The following is a 22,255-nucleotide window of genomic DNA, read 5'->3' on the forward strand; positions in this document are numbered from 1 at the left end:
GAAGAGCTGGTTCCTTGTGTAAATTAAAATTGGAAACACATGCTGCAGTAATTGTATGCAAGTGATGACAGAGGTGCACGTGCAATTAGCCAGGAAACAATTCCACATCTTAAAGCCAGATCTAAGACAAGCAAGGAGCATGCTACCCCCACCCCCTTCAATGCCTTTGTTGGTAAAGACACTGCCCTGAGTAGAACAGACCCATACAGATCAGAGTTTCAAGTTCAATCCTCAGTACTGTTTGGGTAATTCACCCTAGTGGAGGCACTGGTTAAGGTCCTACACTTGATCTCACTGCCCTATAGTGATAGTGGTGGCGGTGGTGGGGAAGGTTGGGGGGGGGTGGCGCAGGTGATGTTTGATAGTATGGTTGTGGGGAAGTGAGCTTAAGTTTCCGCTTCCAATTGCTTTCCAGTGAACCCCGCTGAAAAGTGCACAGATGTTGACATCAGACAAGGAAGCTATAATGCCTCCCACAAACATACAGTCTGCCAGAGCATGTGGGATGTGTGAAGAAAGGTTATTGGAGCTAAAAGCAATAAAACTGTCGGCAGAAAAAAAATCCAGATTTGCAGACAGAAGTTAGTAAATGCGTAGTGATGTCAGAGAAAATAGGACTATCTTCCCATAAAAGCACTGTAAATTTCATTTCAGCTTCTAATCACAAAGGTGATAATATCAATTTGATTATGGTCTTATCCTGCAGCAAACAACCAGATGAAGTTAAACAAAACCTAACATGTAAAAAAAAATGCAATATATTGCCAGGTTTAATACCACTGCTGTTAGTTTGTTTTACAAAATGAAGCAGGTCACTGGCCCTCAGGTTAAGAAAATTAGCCCTGCAATTTAAATGAAAGGCTGCTGGCAGAGGACGATATAGAATTGGGGGGGCGAGAACAATTTCAATTCACAGTAACGCACACATTTTGGCTCAAAGAACCTTTAATTGTAGGGTCAGAGTACAACGGAAGAAACCCAAAGTTTAAAAAAAAAAATCAAAAAAAGACTTGAACATCCCAAACAGACACACAAGTTCTGCAATTAGAATGTGATCATCTGGAGCTTTAATACAATAGTGCTCATTTATACCCCTCCCCGTTTTTCAATTTACATCTTACAAAAATGAACAGTTGTGTTCAGACTCCTTAAACAGATTAAATTTTACAGTTTCAGAGACCATTCTAGCAATTATGGAAACAGCTGTTCAGAAGTTAAAAGCAAGACCTTCCAGTGTGGTGAAATTAAGATTAAACACATCGTGCTACAAAAAATATTTCCAATCATCTTTCAATCCATACTTCTTGTTTTGCTCATGATGTGCTCTGAATATTTAAGATACATTTTTAAATAGCAAAATTAAAATACATTTGAGAGAAAAATTGCCTCAGTTACATAACGTGGATAGCTTCTTCCAGATAGAAAAGTGCATCTTAATTTTTTTTTCCCCCAAAAAAGAAAGGTTGGATTCCCAGTTTATATTGGGAAATGCGCTGTACAATGGATGGTGGAGGAAACTGTGAGTGATAATGTATTAACCATCTTACTGGTTTACTCTGAACACTATCACTGTTGGTGACAGTGTACCAGCAACTGTACTGTAAAGAAAATCTAAATATACTTTCAACATTACAATAGATGATAAAAAAGAAATTATTCCTAGCGTAAGGCGGCCAATGGTTTTCTTCATTTTCACACTTGATCTCGGAGTCGCGAAAGCCTTTGGGAAAGCTCATCCTATATAAAACCACAGAATTAAATTAATTCAGCAATTAACTACTTCATTTTTTTTAAAGCTATAACACATTTAAACTTTCAAAGCTCTGAAAAGTATGGTTGTGCATCAATAACTAGAGACCTGGATTAGTCATTCAGAGACTGCAAATTCAAATTTCATCTGCAGCTGTTTAACAATTTGAATGACATTTTCATTCCCAAACTAAACAAAAGAACCTACAAGATTATCATTAAACTCCAAACGGGAAGGGAACCTATCTTGGCCCAGTCTGATCGGCGTGAGGCTCCAATCAATGAGTCTGCTTCTCAGCTGCTCTCTAAAGTGCCCATTCCTTTTTGTCACAACTTGTATGAATATGGACTGCTGCGGGTAGTCTTAGGGCAGCTAGAGGTGTACTGTAAGTGTCAGCCTTGCCAGTGACAACCATTTCTATAATATTCATTTGAGAAGAAAAAAATGAATTTTGGCCAGTACGACTACAATTTTTTCATTACAGTAGATGAATTTTGTGCTGTAGTCTTATATGGCTTTCATTCTAGTAGAAACACTCTGCGTTGCCCAACACAGAGCAATGGTCATTTTCTCAATGCAATTACTTCCATAATGTTTAATTTTGGCCTTTCCTACTCTCCCGTACCATCTAGTGGCTGAAGCCAGTAATTACCTTTTAGAATACTGTTCATCAGAACTTTAGTCCTGCAAGCTCCCTGACCTGAAACATCAACTCTCTCTCTCTACACAAGCTGTCAATTTCCAGCATGTTCTATTTTTATCATACATGAGCAACATATTATTTGTTACCGTAATGTCAGCTGAGACTCAACCACAAGGGTAACAGTTAGGGATGTAGACATCCACAAATACAATACTACACACACACATTGCAGCGTAGCTGCGATATCTCTGCACGGATGGGAACCTCTGTAATTGACCCCCTGCTGATCCAAAGCACTCAAACAGTGGTTGTCCTCTAACCTCGTCAATGGGAAATTTTTCCTCTATCTGCTCTTTCAATGATTGATTTCAAGCACCTCTATCAAATCTCCTCCCTACCTTCTCTTTTACAAAGAGGTCATCCCAATTTCAATCAATCAATCTATGAAATGGAGTTCCTCAACTTAAAACCATTCTTGTGAATGTTTTCTGCACCCTATAATTTGTTCCGAAAATCTGATGGCCAGAACTGGACACAGTACTCCAGCTGACACTAAGCTAGTGTTTAATACAGGTTTAACATTACTTCCTATTTTTGTACTCTATGCTCCTCTTAATGTCATATTTCAAGAATTGCAGTCTCAACCTATCCTTCAATGATATATGCATATATACCCCCAATTAATATCCTCCAGTAGCCACTTCAGAAATCTATCCATGCTCTTCCTAGCAAGAGTGCATCATATCCCACTTCTCTGCAGTAAATTTCATCTGCCATTTGTCTACCCATTCCACTGTCTCTCGTTTCGAAGTCCTCACAGTTCACAATACTCCCAAGTTTCACATTATCTGGAAGTTTTGGAGTTGTGCCCTGTACACCATAGAGTCAAACAGCATGGAAACAGACCCTTTGGTCCAATTTGTCCATGCTGACCAGGTTTCCCAAACTAAACTCGTCCCATTTGCCTGCATTTTGCCTGTATCCCTCTCAACCCTACTTATTCATCTACCTGTCCAAATATCTTTAAATGTTGTAACACTACCTGCATCTACCACTTCCTCTTGCAGTTCATTCCACATATAAACCACCTTCTACATGAAAGGGTGCCCCTCAGATCACTTAAATTTTTCTCTCACCTTACAATTATGCCTTCTAGTTTTGAATTTCCCCACGTGTAGGGAAAAGATCTTTGCTATTCACCTTATCTGTGCCCTCGTGATTTTATAAACCTCGACAAAGGCCACCCCTCAACCTCCTATGCTCCAGTGAAAAAGTCCCAGCCTATCCAGCCTCTCCTTAGAACTTAAACCCTCCAGTCCCAGCAACATCCTTGCAAATCTTTTCTGCACCCTCTTTAATTTAATAAGATACATTCTTATAGCAGGGCTACCAGAACTGTACACAGTTCCCCAAAAACGGTCTAACCAATGTCATGTACAAGTGCGAAGTGATGTCCCAACTCCTATACTCAATGGTCTGAACAATGAAGGCAAGTGTGCCAACCGCCTTTTTTTGTAAAACCACCCTGCCTAACCTGTGGACGTAACTGTCAAGAAACTATGCACCTGAATCTCTAGGTCTCTCTGTTTGACATCACTAAGATTAGGTCATTAATATACATCAGGAAGAGCAGGGGTCCGAACCCGAAGCTGTGAGGGAACTCCACCTAAATCTTCCTCCAGACCGAAAAGCAACCTTTGACCACTACCCTTTGCATTCTGTAGTCCTTTTTACTCCAGTCTCCAACACTGCTCACAAATCTGCTGAGCCTTCAATCAATGAAGCACAAAACTGAAGTGACAGCAACCCTGACTGTGGCCGCTCTCCTAGGTCAGGTGATCAGAAACCATCTGCAACTGAGCTGCACCAAAAATATATGTATCACCATAACTTTCTTGCACCAGTACATTTTGCTTCCACTTCCTCTATAAGCTATTGTTGCAGTCTTTGCGAGCCAGCTGATCTTAGTCAGATTATATAAAAAAACATAGTCCTTTATTATTTCAGGAAATAAACAGAGGCTGCCTAATCCTGTTTTACATGAAACTCAGAAAGCAAACCAAAACTTTTAAACTGGACAGTCAGAGCTGGAATATCTTTAAGTTCCAGGGACAGAAAGTCAACTTGCAGTTGATTGCATTGCATGAGACATTATCAGTCTGAGGCAGATACAGGACCCCTGCATTATAAAGATCAATAAAGTGAGTGAGTTAAAATGACAGGCAGCTGTCAGAAAAAAAAACTTCATTCCAAATTGTAGAAAGTTTTGAAGGTGACAATTCTTTAATTCTATAAAGTATAATTTTTAAAAATTCATTTATTGGATGTGGCCATTCCTGGGAAGTCAGTGTTTAATACCTGTCCCTACTTGCCTAGAGGCCAGTGACTACATTGTCGTGGGCCTGGGGTCACATGAAGACCACAGCAGGTATGGATGACAGATTTCCCTCCCTATAGGACATTAGTGAACCAGACAGTTTTTTACAACAATCGACAGTGGTTACATAGTCACTAACACACTATTATTAAATTCAAAATTTCAAACTGAATTCAAATTTCACTGTCTGCCATGATAGGATTCAAGTCACACACCCAGAACATTAGCCTGTGGTGGGATTACTATTCCAGTGACACTGCAGAACTATGGTTAAAAATATACAAACATCATTTTGATGCTGTGATACTTTGAAATGGCAAATTCTTAAGATTGTTTAGGATTTTACCTGTTCGGTTGATGCCACACTGGCACCAACTGATCCCATTTGGCCTTCAGGAAGCTGCATGTTCAAATCAAGACTATTAAAATAAAAGAAAGACAGTACATTAGACTTCGATCCGCATCTTCGTTGTAGAAGTCACTATACCATGAGAAATTTACTTCAAAAAAGGTATTTCAGCTCTACTTTGTAACTATAAAAACACATTTTTGAGTCAGTGGAATTATCAGATGAAAGTTCATCACTGGGGTTTCTTCAGACATTTTTTTTTAAACCAATCTGAAAGGAACACTGTGATATTAAAGAATACAGACTATTCTGTAAAATTATGATCAAGGTTTTGGTGTACTCATGATTCCTTTCCACATCACATGAATGCACTCAAGTGAAATGCATTGCCTGAAGATTAGGCTCTTATGCCGTACATCAGTTACAGGACTTGTCATATCGTCACCAATACAGGAGATGGCACTCTCTGAAAGCTGGGTCAAACTGCAACATTTTACTTCAGTGCGAGATTACTGACATGGTAGCCACACCACATGCTGAATGTAATCAGTTAATACTCGAATTAAAGGTCACAGCCATTTTATAACCAGTTATTTTGTCAACTGAGAATCAGGAATCATATAACCAAAAAGGACAAAATGGTCTTAGTTGTTCTGTTGTATCAGCTTAAAAGGATTAAAAATCCAGCAAACTAATCTCTTTTCTTACAAGAAGCAAGAAAATATTATTTGTGCCTGTAAATAAATGAGGTGCATTATACTCTAGCCCTGAAAAATGATTTGACAGTAGTTTGACAAAATTTACAATTTGAAGTACATTTTTGACATCAATGAAGAACTCCTAAAAAAGGTGGTGGATGCAGAGAGTTGATGAATATTTTTAAGACAGAGGTAGATAAATTCTTGTTAAGCAAGTGGCAGGTTATCAGGGGTAGGTGGGAATGTGGATTTGAAATTATAATAAGATCAGCCATAATCTTATTGAATAGCGAAGTAGGCTCGAGGGGGTTGAATGCCTATGTTTGCTCCTAATTTGTGTGTTTACACAACTTTTAAAAACTAAAAGGCAAGTTCATTATAATTCTTATTTTTTTTCTGAATGCTGCACCAATGTGAAATGATTTTAGTAATTTTCAATTGCTGACTTTAAGTTATTTAATGAGACAGTGACAATAAATCTCCCATTATGCCAAAATTTCACTAAAACTGCCACTAGTTGTGGCTGGATAAAGCAAATATTTCTACGGTTTATTACTGCACATTAATCCAGCTGCCAGTGATTGATATCACTGCCCTGCCAGATTATCCAGTGAATTAATCATAAATAGGAAATTGCCATATTGTACTGATCTTGTTCCATTAAACCACCAGAAAAAATAGCTGCCTGAACAGACCAGTAGCATTTTCAGTGCCCCACACACAGTTAGGTACCATACCTGCCAGAAAGATTTTAACATTTAAGTAATAATGGGCTTACAGGAACCGTGTAGTGAAATGGAAATCAATGTAACACTGGATCACAAATCTGTGCAATTCAGCATGGGCCGAATAGTCAGGGGAACTTGCAGTAGATTAAAAATACAAAGCCTATTTCCACTGAATGCTAGCAGGTCACAAAGTTAGCTATCTTCACTAACTTATTTTTTTCAACTCAACTTTAATTCCAGCTGCAGTTTGTGGAAATGATATGCGCAATTTATTGTCCAAATGGCACCAGAAATATACACAAGTACTTGCAATAATCAAATTGGTGTTAGATAAAATAGGCTCTCAAGAGGGCAAGCTTGAAGAACCCAGCCAGTGAGAACTATTTTAATGCACCTGTTCTAATTAAATCATGCCAACATTTGTTACAATCAAATCACATATGTACAAGTGAAAAATCAAACTTATTCGGTCAGATAATACTATTTATACAAGGTTGACAGAGGATGGCCTGCATTATAAGCACTTTGGCAAAATTAACTATGGATAAAAACATTAATATTCCTCTCTATTAAACTCTACTGAGCTCTGGTCAGACAGCATATAGGATACGCAGTCTGGTCAATGACTGAATGGAGACATTCAAGTGCTGTAGAAAATACAGCCAAGGTAACTGGCCTGATAATTTATCCTTAGATTACTTTGAGGAAAGACTGAAGAATTTAAAACTTTCATCCTATGAAAGGTGGTTGAATGTTGATCTTATTGAGATATTCAACATAGTTAAGATGATGGAATAAGTACATGTGGAACATCCATTCGAAATTAAAATCATGAGAGTGGACCAAAGGGATACATATTCAAAGTATTAAAAATATAAATTTAGATATGATTAAGGAAATTTTCTCCATTCAAATCTGTGATCAGTCTATAGAGCAGGCACACAAGACCACCGATGGAAATCCAGGAACTAATTTTATAAATGAGATATTGAATCGAGAGGAAATGTTAGGGCCTTTCTAAATGGTTGAATTAAAGTGGTCAAATGGATAACTCTTCCTTAATTACCTTGCACAGAATATTCACCACAGAAAACATATTTGTAAAAATCAAATGAATTTGAATTAGTTAGCAACCTTCATATTTTCTGGATGTCCCATAACACTTCACACCTATTCAAGAACCAGAGACAGCAATTTGTGAAATAAGCAGATAATCTGTTTTTAAATGGTATTCATTCAAAAGATAAATGCTGCCTAAGGTGTCGTGGCACGCTAGCCCAGCGGTTAGCACTGCTGCCTCTCAGTGCCAGGGACTCGGGTTTGATTCCACCCTTGGGCGACTGTGCAAACTCCACACAGACATTCTCCCAGTGTCTGCGTGGTTTCCTCTCACAGTCCAAAGGTGTGCAGGTTAGGTGGATCGGCCACGCTAAATTGCCCATTGTGTCCAGGAATGTGCAGGCTAGGTGGATTGGTCATGGGAAATGCAGGGTTGCAGGGGATTTTTTTTGGTTGGGGGGGGGGTGGGGTGGGGTTGCTCTTTGCATTTGATGGCCTGCTTCTGCACGGTCAGGATTCTATGATTCGAAGACATTGAGAAAGCTCCTCTGCTCTTTAAATCTTTTACACACAATAGGAAAAGTTGAAAGGACTGCAACGTGATGCCTCATCGGAAAATGTCACCTTTAAATCTTTCATCTGCCCCAGAATTACATAGATATCTCAGCCTAGATTCGGGTGCTCAAGTCTCTGAAGGGGACCACTCTAACAGGAGTGAATGTACCAAAGGAACTTGAGAAATAAAGTTGGTTAAAATGTAAGTTAGTCATTCAACAAGGAGGCAGTTCTCAAGAAAGAGCTCAACATCAAAACCTCTTAAAAAAACATGCATCCATACTAACCCAGCTTCATCAGCCATTTCATGCAGCAGTGAATCTACTTGGCCCTGGAAAGAAAAGAAATAAATATAAACTGGAATATATACCGCTTAAAAAAGGAATGTGCATTTATATGATGCAAATTATACCCCCAAGGACTTCCTAAAATATTACATTAATTACTCTTGGAAAAAGTTACCAGTGATTTTCTTCAAAAAGGCAACCAGTTTACACTTTGATCTAATAAACAGCAAGCAGGGTATATGAGAAACTGCTCAAGTTTTGCTTTGGCTGTGCTGTTGGATTTTTTTTACACCACCTTAACAAACTGGCAGTACTCAGTTTGCTGTCTGATTGAAGTGTCACTTACACTGAGATAGTAAGTTGCTGGAATCAAGTCTGTGTTCCCAAAGTTGTGACGCGAGCAAATATACCACCAAGTAAGACAAGTTGATACAAAGGATGTATCCTCAGATATTTAAAAACAGACCAAGAAAAAAAAAGTGGCATGCGTACTCAGTTACAAAAACTCATGTATAAATGTTCTTGGGAGATTATTGAACTTGATTCAATAGAAAGAAAACATCTCTACAAAAACTGTAATTTTTATGTTAAGATTTGGGCTGCTCTGGAAATGAGGCTAATGTTGCCTCTACTGAGACAGAGCTACTGTTGTCCAATACCATTCTGTCTTGCCTTTCTTCCTCCTGTCGTTTAAATATGCCTCGCTTACATCTTATTAAAAACAGTGTTAAAATTGTTTTCTCCTTCGTTCTGTGTGCACTGTTGTGATAAGTGTTCCCAATGATGGCTGGTTCAATACTTTTAAACCATTTCTAAGATGCGTATATCCTTACAGTACTGTAGTACATCAGTAAGTCATAGGAGCCTAAAAAAATGAGCATGAATTATTGGTATTTCCCTGCACTGTTCATTTTAGAACAATAAGCCATACATTCACTTTTTTGAATACTCTAAATGAGACTTCTAAGGCAAGACCCTTCCACTGGAAATTACAAATGGCAGTTCCCCATAATTCAGAAACCCACTGGCAAATTAGCTTCCATTTTGCTAATACTATGCTAGCATTGCCCCTGACAATGTCCGCAATAAGTCATTGACAGCAGGCTGAAAAGACAGAGCATGCATATTGGAAGAACACAGACCACACGAAGGCTCCAATGTGGCCATTACTCTCTAAATGATACATTCATGTAGCCAACTGGCCACATCCACAATTTAGTTGCAGAATAAGTTTCCAAACTGAGGCAAGTTTCTCGTATGTGTCATTTTTGATTATTCTAGAATACAAGAGAAATATAGGCTACAAAGTTAAGCTTTCTCCATTTTTTTTGAAATAGCATTCAAAACTGCTTAATTTTTATAGCACCAATAGATCCCCAAAGGAGGGCAAGTATTATTTGTAACACAGCACATTACTTGATCCACTCCATCAGCAAATGCCAATGATATCCATCTCTTACCTGTGGTGTGGTTAGAGTGGTTGTGCTGCTCATCGTGTCCTCCATTTGCTGGGTTTGCACATCTAACGTCTCAAATTGATGCTCAAATTTATCCATCAGAGCAGAAATCTGCAAGGAAGATGAATCTTAGAGCACTGCATTACAATTAGCTGGATCTTCATTGGCACAATTTAAAGGCACTGAGGAAGGGAAGTGCACAAATTGCAAGGCCAGAACTTTTTGTCCATTCTTAATCACCCTTGTGAAATTGCACTTGGTGCTGAGCTGCCTTTCAGAACCACTGCACTAAATTGGAGATAAGTATACAGAGTACTCTTTGGTAGTTCCAGTGACAGTGAAAGAACGTTGATATAGTTCCAAAGGAGGATGATGTGTGGCTTGGAGGAGGACTTGCCAGTGTGCTCCTAGATGGTAGAAGTCACAACTATGGAAGGTGCTGTCAAAGGAACTGTGATGAATTGCTGCAGTGCATTCTGTAGAAGGCACACACTGCTTCCCACTGTCCTTCTGGGGTGAAGGAAGCGAATGTTCAAGGTAGTGGATGGGGAACCAATCAAATGGGTTTTATTCTTGATGATAGTTAGATTGATTGTTGTCAGAACTGTACACATCTAGGCAGGTGGGGAATATTCCATCACACTTCTGACTTGCGGCTTATAGATGGTGAATGGGTGTGGGGGAGTCAGGAACGAGTTAGTTGCCACAGGTACCACAGAATCAATATATTCCAACAAGAAAGAAAAATTCCGTAGGGGAGGACCATTTCTTTGGTGATTGTGATTTTCTTGAGATCCTTCCTTCCATTTCCCGATTTGCAGCTATTGCTGGGATATTACTTATATCTCATTGTAGTGCCATGTGCAGTTCTGGTCACCGTACCACAAGAAGGATGTGATTGAATTAGACTGCATGCAAAGGAGATTCACTAGGATGCTGCCAGGGTTGGAGCATTTTAACAGAGAGAAGCTAGGTAGGCTTGGGTTGTTTTCTTTAGGGCAGAGAGGATCCTGTTCATGCTGTATAAGATTATGAGGGGCATAGACCGGGCAGATAGAAAGCAGCTGTTTTCCTTAGTCGATGGCTCAATAGCAAGATGGCATAGTTTTAAGATGAAGAGCAGGAGGTTTAGAAGGGATTTGAATTGTTTTTCCACACACAGGGTGCTTTCTAGATTCCCACTACCATGGTAAGAGAAGCAGGAAACCTCACAACCTTTAAAACACACTTAGATGACCATTTGAAGTGTTGTAACACTCAAGGTTATGGCCCAAGTATCAGAAAGTGGGACTGGTGTAGATAAATCAGCGCAGACTAGAGAGGCTGAAGGGTGTCCTCTGCACTGTGTGACTTTATGATCCATCATTAATGGCTACCCAAAAAGCTTAAATATAGTATCAAACTTAAAGCAAATAATTGGTGCAAAAAGTGGCAAGTCAGAACATTTGACTGAATATGAAACACGACAAAGTGATGTACCTGTGAACAAACGAAAACCAGTGGATGTATTGTACTTACATTTCCTGAAGGCATTTGATAAGATGCCATATCAAAGATTATTATGGAAATTAAAATATCATCATGTATGGGTTAATATACTGGAATAGGTAGAAGATTGTCTAGCTGACAGAAAACAGCAGGCAGAAATGGAAAATTTCCTGGCATGGACTTCAGCCTTTTACTATTTATATAAATGCTTCGGACAAATGCACCAATGGTATGTCACTAAGTTTGCTGATGACACAGAGATAGGTAGGGAAGTAACTCATGAAGAGGATATAACACTGCAGAGAAAAATGAATAGGTTAAGCGAGTGGGAAAAGATCTGGCCAATGGAGTAGAATGTGAAATTGTCCATTTTGACAGGAAGAATATAAAAGCATATTGTCTAAATAGTAAGAGATTGTCAAGCTCTAAGATACAGAGGAATCTGAATCACAGAAGGTTAATATGAAGGTGTGGAAAATAATAAAGAAAACTAATAGAATGTTATGACTTACTGAGATTGGAACTGAATACAACGGTAGGGAGGCCATACTGCAGATATGTACAATATTGCTGTTCTAATTTAAGGAAATATGTAAATGTATTGGAAGCAGCTTAGATAAGGTTAACTAGATTGTACCTGGAATGGGCATGCTGTCTTATGATGAAAATACAGTCAGGCTAGGCTAGCATCCATTTGAGTTTAGAAGGGTAAAAGCAACTTGATTGAAATGTGTGACGAGCCCGAGGGGGCTTGACAAGGTGGATTTGGCAAAACGTTTCCACTTGCGGGAAAATCTAGAACCATTTTAAATTTAAAGTCACCCACTGGAGACAGAATTACGAACTTTTTCTCGCAGAGGGTTGTAAGTTTTTGAAACATTGTTCCTCAAAAAGCAGTCTTCAAATATTTTTTAAGGGAGAAATTGATGCCTTTTTGGGTGAGGGAGATGAGAAAGGTTATCAAGAACAAGTGGAAACATGACTAATCAGATCAGCCATAATCTTACTGAATGATGGCACAGACTCAAGGAGCCAGGCTTACTTCTGCTCCTAACTTCTGTTTGTGTGAAATCCTAGCCTCTGACCTGCTGTTGTCGCAACATTATTTACATGGCTGGTGCAGTTCAGATTCTGGTCAGTTACATCCAGAATATCGATGGTTGGGGGATTCAGTGATGGTAATGCCACTGAATGTCAAGGAACATTCTATTCTGTATGTTTGTATGAAGATGGTTACATTTGAAGTATTCAGTTTCAAATGCAAATTTAAATCACCACACAAATTTGCAGAACAAAGTGGTCGTTTTTGCATCTCATTCCTATTGTACACAAAAATCTGTAGATCATTTAACAATTACAACAGTCATATTGTCTTTAAGAAAGTAACGGGAATAATATTTTAAATCACGCCCTCTGGAAAGACGATTCAGAAATTCTGAATATTAGAATTCTTATTATGTCTTCTCCATCATATGTTTTAAAATTCTATTTTACGAGTGCCATTCACTTGGGAGGTATAAAGTGAATCCATCAGAAAAGGAATCAAATATTTGAAAGGTTCACCTAGAAATCAAAGCCAATAAAGTTTTGGTTGTGTGATAGGTTTATTATCAGCTGGCAAGTGGTCAGATCCTCATTCCTGATCCCAGAGTCAAACCTGCATATGCAATGAATTATATTGCTACTGTTTTCAGGCAAATTAGATCAAAACCATCTCTTGAGCTTTGCTTTCTCCTTTTTGCCATTTTTTCAGGAGTATATTGTGGGGAGATTTTCTTTTGATGGAATGGGTTGGAACCAAACGACAGACAGTCACTATAAAGTCAAAGGAATTAGTTTGGGATCCAATGGGCCCCCAATTTCAGGATCTGATCAAATGAAGTGGAAATTATTCCACTCGGTCTGATATGATGAACTTCTGTAATGTTACACTGCACAAAAAAAACAGTAATGATTACAAAACACATTAAATTACTAATGAATGCAAGCCTTCATTGACACATGCAGCCACAATGACTGTAAAGATGATTTTACATATTGAACTCATGTCATCCAGAATAAGTGATACCTTTTCTAAGTTCATGCTTTTTAAGGTGATGTCCATGGATTTGACAACCCCTGCCATAGATTTGGTTACCTAAAACAAAAAGTAATAATTTCAATAAATAAAGAAAATAATTCAGTCATAATTAATCTGTGCAATAAAACTGCTACTCAACAGATCCTTTATAATGAACAGATACAATGCAATACATAAATGGCTTCTATTAAAACTACAAGTTAAAGACACTTGAATTGCAAGTGGATTTGTTAGCCTGGTATAATAGCTTCTTGTATTTGGAGACGATACAATACCAAGCACTAACATTCCCAATGACAAACTTGCAGTTTAGGAGACTGTAGGAATATGTAGATGCTGATAACATTACTCGGGAATTGCTGGCTTCAATTTTGCTCATGTTCCATATCGGAGTGATTTTGGCAGTCTTTTTTCATGTGGCCCTAGGATAGTTAATTGTTTGACTTGCACAGTTTATATGCAGTGTGATGGTGACATCATTACTGTTTGACACTTCTCCAGTTATGATAAGAATGATTGCATAACATACATCAAATTGTTTGGACTCCTAGCGAGACAGCCAGGGTCAGGTTCTCACTCACACATTAAATAAATTTGGTATCAAAGTTATAGAATACATGTAACATACATGACCTATCACACTGACCTCATGTTGAAAAAAGGTGCAAGACAAATAACCTATACCTTTGATGTTGACTAACTTCCTAAGGCTCTTCCCAGAGGGAAAAAGAGCCCTGGACCTTTAGTATGTCATATTAAGTAAGGTGACCAAAAGGTTTGCTTAAAGAGCAGGTTTTGAGCAACAAGTTTCAGATATATTGTGCTTAAACATTGCAAAAACATCCCAAAGTACTTCACAGGACTGCAATCAGAAATCACCAAAGGATATCATGACTGATGACTAAAAACTTGGTCAAAAGGTACATTTTCAGGGTCGATTTGGGTGATTGATTGATCGACTTTGAATGAATTAGCTTTATTGTCACATTCTCAAATGAGCACACAGAAAAGTTTACACATCGTCACTTAAGGCACCATCTTAGATACAAAGGTACCTAGGTACGGGATTCTTGAGTAGGTTTACTCAAATGCAGAGAGGCTCAAGGAGGGAGTTCACCACTTTGGGTTCAAGTAGCTAAAAGTGCACTGCCATTGTTGAAGATAAATTGGGGATGTCAGTATAGGAGCAGAGAGATTTTGGAACTGGAGGAGAAGACACAATCACCGTATCTCTGGAAGCTGTGGACGGATTTGAAAGCATGGATGATAATTTTAAAACCGAGGCATTGTCAAACTAGAAGTCAACATAGTGAGTTAGCGGAGGGTTGTCGGTACAAAAGCAGGAGAAGGACGTGTACAGACAAAGATGTTTAGGGAGGCAATTCATAAAAGCTGGAACTGGGGTCAAAAATATTGTTGGTGTGAAGTAAAATGAGTGAGGTGGCACAAGGAGCCAGAGTGAGAAGAACATTACAGAGCCAGAAGTAATTATTGAAATAGGGATGTGCATGACCATAAAGCAAATTAAACACAAGGATGGGAATGTTAAAGGTGAGGCACTGAAGAATCAGGTGCCGATACAAGTACCCAAACAGTAAGTGAGAGAGATTTGGTCAGGCAAAGGGTACCAGCAGATCAATTTTGAATAAGCTGAAGGAAGATCACGAGGGCAAAGAATGAGGGGCCAACCAGGAGTGTACTGCAATGGTTCAATCTGAAAGTGATAAAAGGCACAGGTCAGGTGCTCTGGCAGACATCATATAGAGGTAGAAGCGGGAAGTCTTAGGGATGGGAAGGTTGCAGCACGGATTCAGATGGGGAAAATAATGGTTCAGCCTGATGCACTGACCAGGGAGATGGTTAGTGGCAAAGGCATAAAGTTTGCAGGGGTGGAGTACAGAATATAAAACTATTGTCTTCCTGATATTAAACTGGCAACAACTGTGCACCATTCAAGAAAGGGAGTCAGTAAAGCTTTGACAGTGCGGCAGATGATTTCATCAAAAGACAACATATAATTGAGAAAATAAAGAAGTACACAATGGATTCATAAAATTCCAGAGGCAGCACGCACAATGAGGAAGAAAAGCCACTGCTGGAGAGGGTCTGGCCACAAGTTGACAAGCGAGACTAGAACCATGTGTGGGCAGTTGCAATAAGATGAAGAATGGTGCCGAAGTGTTGTATGACACTAACGTGGTCAAACATGTTACAGGCTGAGCTGTTGCACTTGCTGCAAAGCGATAGTGCACTGCTTAATGTAACTATTATTAGAGCTGTTTGATGTTGGTGAAACCTGACTGAAGTGATTTACTGGGATCTGTCCAGTTTCATAGGTGTTACGAGGAAGCAACATAGGGTGATTCATTTTTTAACATACTATCGAGGGGCCACTTTTCAATTGAAATTCATAAAAGCACAGATAGAAAAAAAAAGTGTTACTGCTCAAATCCTGATATTGACAAATGGAATGCACATGCCAAATTACACATAACATTTTTAATACTTGGAAATGTTTTTCCTTTTGGCTCACATCTAAATATGTTTATTTATTTAGAAAGATCCATTACCTTGCCCATTGTAACTGCACTCTGCACACGTGCTGCTACGGCATCCACTCTGGCACTCATACGCAAAAAGTTGATGGACTGGTTCTTTTGCCGGATTGCATTTTCTGCATGTATTCTTGCTACTTCCATATTACCTTTCTGAATTGCCTACAAATACAATCGGATAATGTGAAAAAGCAGACAATTCAATTTGGATAGCAAGTTAAACTTTGCTACCGAAGGTCACATTGGGGTTGGCATAATCGATGTATCTACTTCACAATAAATCTGAAGTCTTCCCTTTCAGTCTTCCAAAAGTGGTTGTTTGTTAGTGCAGCGTAAATTACATTTATGGGCTTCTACATTGAAAAACTCTTTTCATCTTCTGCCAAATACCATGTCAATCAACTGTTTAGAAAAACTGCAGCTTCTTTTTCAAATTTCTGCTAAGTGACAAAATTGCATATTGCAAATTTTACATCTGTACATATTCCTGACTACAAAATAAAATTTACAGCTGCAAAATTCATCACACAAAATTATATTATTTTCCATTATACTTGTTTGCCTTGAATTGGTTTGGATGACAAACATATTCCTCAACTTTCATGCTTCTATTTATCATCGATTCCAGCTGTAACACAGGAAAAGTATTTCCAGTATCTCAAACAATAATTATCTACAAAAAAAGCTACCAAATCCAATTGAGGTCAAATTTGCCCAGACATTTTAGCAAAAATATATTAACATTCTCAAGTTAATGATCTTAAAAATAAGTCATTTATATCTAATAAAAAGTGAGTCAAATCTCAGAATGCCAGACAGATGTGACAAAATGGAGCAAATTATAAGGGTTTCCTCAACTATTCCTTGAACAATCTGTTAAAGTTTCAAGAATTTACTTATGCTGCTTACAGTTGCACACTTAATTCTCCATTAACGAATCTGTTTCTTTTCTGTCTTTGAAATATATCAGTTTGCAGTTTGCCAAGGATGGATTTGCCTTCAAGTGGAAACGATAACTTCTTTCTCCAGTTTACCCAAATGAAAAAAGTTCGTCTAATGCTCATTCATAAATGACATAACAGTCTTGCCTGGTGAGATTCGGATGAGAAAAACTGTAAATTAAACAGCCAATAACTGGTGTTCTGCGTGTTTGCATCACTTTTTGCACAGTTGCACAAAGTAGTTTTACAACAACCTATATGGGCTCTTTAAAAAGAGAGTCACAGTGAGCAAACCAAACATTTCCCACAAACCTTTATCAGCTGTAGAGATGTCTCTTTGTCTCCTCTCCACAAGAAAAACAATTCAACGGCATGATGCAGTCAACATCTCAAGCGCTGGCCCGTACAGAATTCTACACCTTCGGCATATGAATCATAGGGAATTGCAGCTTCAAAATTCTATTGATGTTGCATTTTCAGCCGTTATTTGACAAAAATCTAACAACCCTGCAAGTGAGCTCTTGCCTCCCTACAAACTAAAGTAAGAAACACATCTGCTAATGCAACATTGTCCACTGATTGAACAAAACTATTAAATTGTCATCTGTAATTGGTACCAGCCTCATGTACTTAGAGTCTAATGAAAAAATAAGCATGCTATTAGTTTAGATAAATGACCAATCATGTTGAGTAACAGTTAACATTAAACAGTGGCACAAAAGTCACTGTAGATGCTACAGCAATGCCACCACAATGTAAAAAAGGTGAATTGGTGTTGTAGCAGGTATGCTGCCTGTGGACTGATAATGCTACATCTACAAAATCTTATTAAATGAACTGTGAAAAAACTTCCATTCCTCATGCGCCTTAGAGAAAATGAGAAAAATATTGGTTTGAAGCATTTGACATATTAGCTTATTATTGTGCAACATATGGTGGCCCTTCAATCAGACAAGACATAATACAATAAGTTAAAAAAAGTACTTCTCTCTGCTTTTGGAAGATGAGTAATTGACAATGCAGTTTCTCTAAGTAATTCAAGGATTCTGATGATACAAAAACCTAACGACTGCAGACCAATAGCAGATAGCACTTGATAGAAATTTTAAACAATTCCCTTAACATGGTTAACACTGGAAAGCTACTTTCACCCGGTTTCACTTATTCCTGAGAGTCAAAGATGGGGGTCATTTCATGTAATGCATAGGATGTCACATTTTGATTTGTAGAAAAGACAAACATTGGTGAAAATGACATTGAGCAACTGAGGTAAAACATATTGTAGGAAGAAAGAATTGAGCCAGAAGGCAAAGTATAAGCTAAGGCTAGTGTTTCAGTGACACAGTTAACCAGCTAGAAATGTGTCTGGTCCAGGAACATTACATCACTGTTGGGTGAAGCAAGATGTAAAACAAAGGACGTAAATTACCTTTTTGATTTTGGCTTTCTCTGTTTTCTCTTCTTTATCACATTTTTTGGCACTTCTGGAAAGCTCCTTTGCAGCAAACTTAAGGTTGAACAAGTGTTCTGGAAAGAAGTGTTAAGGACGTATCGCCCAAAATGTTCACTGCTATTGGCCCAACATGCAATACCGAAGAATAGTCATGTTGAAAGAAACCTCACCCTGACTCAACATTTATTGTAGCTGGGACAGACCAAGTGATTCAAGGGCATCTAATAAATTCTGATTTCAAAGCAGTAACAAAATTAATTTCAACCCAAGCAGATAGATATTAAAATATAAACACACTTTCTTACTGCAGATATTAAGGAAGCAACAAACAAATTGAGGCTCTAAATAACTTAGTAAATAAGGAGCAAATTACTGCAGATGCTGGAATCTGTGCTGAAAAAAAAAAATGCTGGAAATCACAGCGAGTCAGGCAGCATCCATGGAAAGACAGCAAACTAATGTTGAGTCTGGATGACTCTTCATCATCAGCTCTGAAGAATCATCTAGACTCGAAATGTTAGCTTGCTCTCACCCCACAGATGCTGCGATTTCCAGCATTTTTTTTTGTTTTCAGGACTTACTAAATAACATTGCGATTTTCATTTTTTAGAAAATCAGAAAATTTTTTTTAGAAAATTTTAGAACTGGAAGGCAGCAAGTCAAGATACAATATGGAACAATGTCACATGACTAAAAATACTTCTTAAACTGAATGAACTATGTACATTATGTTGAACAGCATGAGCAGTGAGCTATGCATTAATGATCCATATCAAACCACGAAACACAGAAAGCAGAATCTGAGAAACTATTCCAGCCCACTTTGAAACTTCAGAAAAGAAAGGAAAACTGGTGAACAGCTTCATCGCTCGGCCTTCAGAAACCAATTGGTGGATCTGTGCATGGGTGTGCGGGTGCGTGTGTCAATGTCAATGTACTCTCCATTTATTCAGTCTGTGTACACTGTGTTGTAATGCCATTTAATTCCAGAAGATATTAAACCTGATTTGCTTTTTAAACAGCATCAATATAACTGCACTTTCCAGTCAAAATCAGAGAATATAACTTAAAAGCATCAGCTTTAGCCAATCCCCACTCTCCTTCAACTGGTCTCACAACAAATTCTTACTAGCTGACTCAATAAGTAAAAGGTAAATGAAATGTTCGTGATCTGTTCATGTCTGTTCCATACCAGGTTCCTTGAATTCTGCCCTATTGTGCATTGCCAAATGAAATGGCCATGCGTTCAGTTGCCTAGCACCAGTACCATTCCCATATCTCTCTGCCACTCTAACTTGCTTTTCTTCTTTAAGTGATTCCTCAAAAACTTACCAGGCTGACTATCTGTCCTAACATCCCCTCCTGCAGCTTGGTGTCGTGCTTGATAATTGTTCCTCTGAAGCACTTTGGGATGCTTTATGTTAACAGTGCTGCATAAATAAAAGTTGTTGCAGGCAATACACATCAACTAAATCACATGTTTCTTGAAACTTGAAAACAATTTGATTAAAGCAGTCAGCTTAAACCCATTTTTCCTTTCAAGTGGATGTGATAATTTTGCTTCTCAAAGGGATGATAACAAGCGATTGCTATATAGCAAAATCATGGAAAGAGTCAGATGAGTGTTTACTGGATATCTGGATGTGGGTAACAGGAAATAATCTTCCTAAAGTATTGCAATGACATCAGAAAACACGAGGGACAGGCTTGGGCAATTTATTACAAGTCACATGATTCCCATAGCCTGCTTGTTGTTACAATCTCTCCCAGTCACTGATGGCTATTTTTATTAATGCAAACAAGTAGCTTGCAGGTCAACAGAAGACCTATTTAATTGCCACAAACACAGGGCAAGTCACTTGCATTAAAACAAAATATCCTTGAAGCATGATCAATATGCAAGTTTGACAACCAAGCTCCAGAGCTATAGTGAAAATGAAACTTAGACTGAACAAGCAAATTTCCTGAAGGGCTGCTCAAATTTAAAGCATTTACAAAACAATATACGTAACTTTTCTGCAATTGCATGTGTCTCAAAACTCAAATAGATTTGATACATTTGAAACCTAAACTGGACAGTCTGAAGGAAATTAAGGCTAGGCAATAAATGCTGTTCTTGCCAACAAGACTCATCCCATGAACAAATAAAACGGTGAGGTTCTATATGCATATTTTGCAAATAGCTGTTATTTTAATCACACAGAATTAAACTGAATAGTAGGTCATCAGAGCAGTGAATTTAGGCAAATGGGAATTGCAAATATTACTTATTCATGATGCAGAAAAAACAAAAATTTAATTATGTACACTTCTAGATGACAGTACCCTGAACCAGCTTACATATTCAGTGTTTGGGTTCAGGAGATTCGTAACATCATAAATAAAGTTAAAAATAGTAGACTGTCAGAATGAGACATCATGAAAACATTAGACACACACAGTCCAGGGAACATTAGCAGTGACAAGCAGTAACTGCATACACAGAGTTGGGGATATGCCAGAAATGAAGATACAGGTTAACAACTGTCAACACCAGTAAAAAAAAAGTTGAACTTGAACCTTCAATCTCAGCAAGAGTCAAATTCAACTGGGAAAACCTGGTGTATGATAATATTTTACAATTAAAAACATTGTAGATTATTTCAGCATATATCTGGCAAGGTTGCTTGGAATTTATGTTATTAGTTTGGTCACAAAACAGCTCCGCCACTGATATAACTTTAAAAATATTCATCAAATGATGAGGCATTTACACATAGTTGGTGGTTTGTGAGAGAATGAAATGGGACACTTGTTTGGTTTTATGTGAATTGGTAGTTTGTTGAGTTGCACATCTTACAAGGCTAGGCTTTCTATCAGAGACAGAATCTATATTAGAAACTACAGCAATAAAAAAAAAACATACTCCAGACAGAACAACGGCTAGCAGCTTAAAGCTAGAGTGCGTAAGCATATTAATAGATCCTAATATAACTCTTCAGAAAATACAATTTATTTTTTGAGAGAGTTTCCATTGCTCTCATACTCAATTTGCACCAATCACAGTTTTCCTACTCATTCGCGTGAAGTGGGAGAAGCGAGAGGATTACAAAATCATTACCGAGAAGGAAGCGCTATAAGGGGATTGACAGAAAGAACGGAGTTAATACATACGTATAAAAGTAAAATACACATATGTATCTAAACAAATCTGAAGTGAAAACATGTCATTCCCTTGGCACTCATCTGAACCACAGTTGGGTGGATTAGAAAACAAAAGCTTCTCACCTAGGGCCAACGGAACACTTGGCTTGTATCCAAAAGGAGACAGACATATTAGAAATCAGGCTCTGGAGTTATTCCAGCAATGGTCCACCTCTCATTGTACCTGCCAGGCCCAGGTAAGCACCTCGCCCAGGTACAGTAGGTTACAATCTGGGAGGACAGACCTAACCTGGGGCTGGCTCTACCCGGGACATTGTCCGGCAGCTCCAGCCCTGCCAGGGACCCGGCGGACTCGCTTCCTGGGGCGAAATTGTCACCCGAGTACCGGCCTGCCTGCCTGCCGGGTCACTCTCCTCCCCGGGGGTAAGGATACTCTCGAGGCTGGACGACATCTTCAAGGCCCCGGGCAGGTCTCCAGCTGATCAGCGGGCCCGACAAACGACGACAACAACCAGCGACACTTCCGCTTCCAGCTGCGGCGTCATGGCGTCACAGAGTAGGGGACAACGCCGGGCGCGGCGTGTCGCGTCATCGAGATCTTAAATTTAACCCATTCCCTGCCGGGCTACACCCACTCCCATAAACCCCCACAAACTGCCATTAACCCATTCCCTGCCGGGCCACACCCACT

General features: G+C 38.7%; 1 protein-coding gene across 1 annotated transcript; it reads right to left on the minus strand.

Annotated features, from left to right (window-relative positions):
* Positions 1-927: 927 nt before the first annotated feature.
* chmp1b (charged multivesicular body protein 1B) lies at positions 928-22,132 on the minus strand. Its single transcript, XM_020519387.2, has 8 exons — positions 21,998-22,132; positions 18,397-18,494; positions 16,042-16,188; positions 13,460-13,528; positions 9,907-10,014; positions 8,447-8,490; positions 5,117-5,189; positions 928-1,737 (listed from the first exon to the last, which is right to left on the minus strand). Exons 1-8 carry the CDS (start codon positions 22,014-22,016, stop codon positions 1,693-1,695), a joined length of 603 nt encoding a protein of 200 aa, XP_020374976.1. The 5' UTR covers positions 22,017-22,132; the 3' UTR covers positions 928-1,692.
* Positions 22,133-22,255: the final 123 nt, after the last annotated feature.

The sequence above is a fragment of the Rhincodon typus genome, chromosome 14 (genome assembly GCF_021869965.1).
Source record: "Rhincodon typus isolate 14 chromosome 14, sRhiTyp1.1, whole genome shotgun sequence".
NCBI lineage: Eukaryota > Metazoa > Chordata > Chondrichthyes > Orectolobiformes > Rhincodontidae > Rhincodon > Rhincodon typus.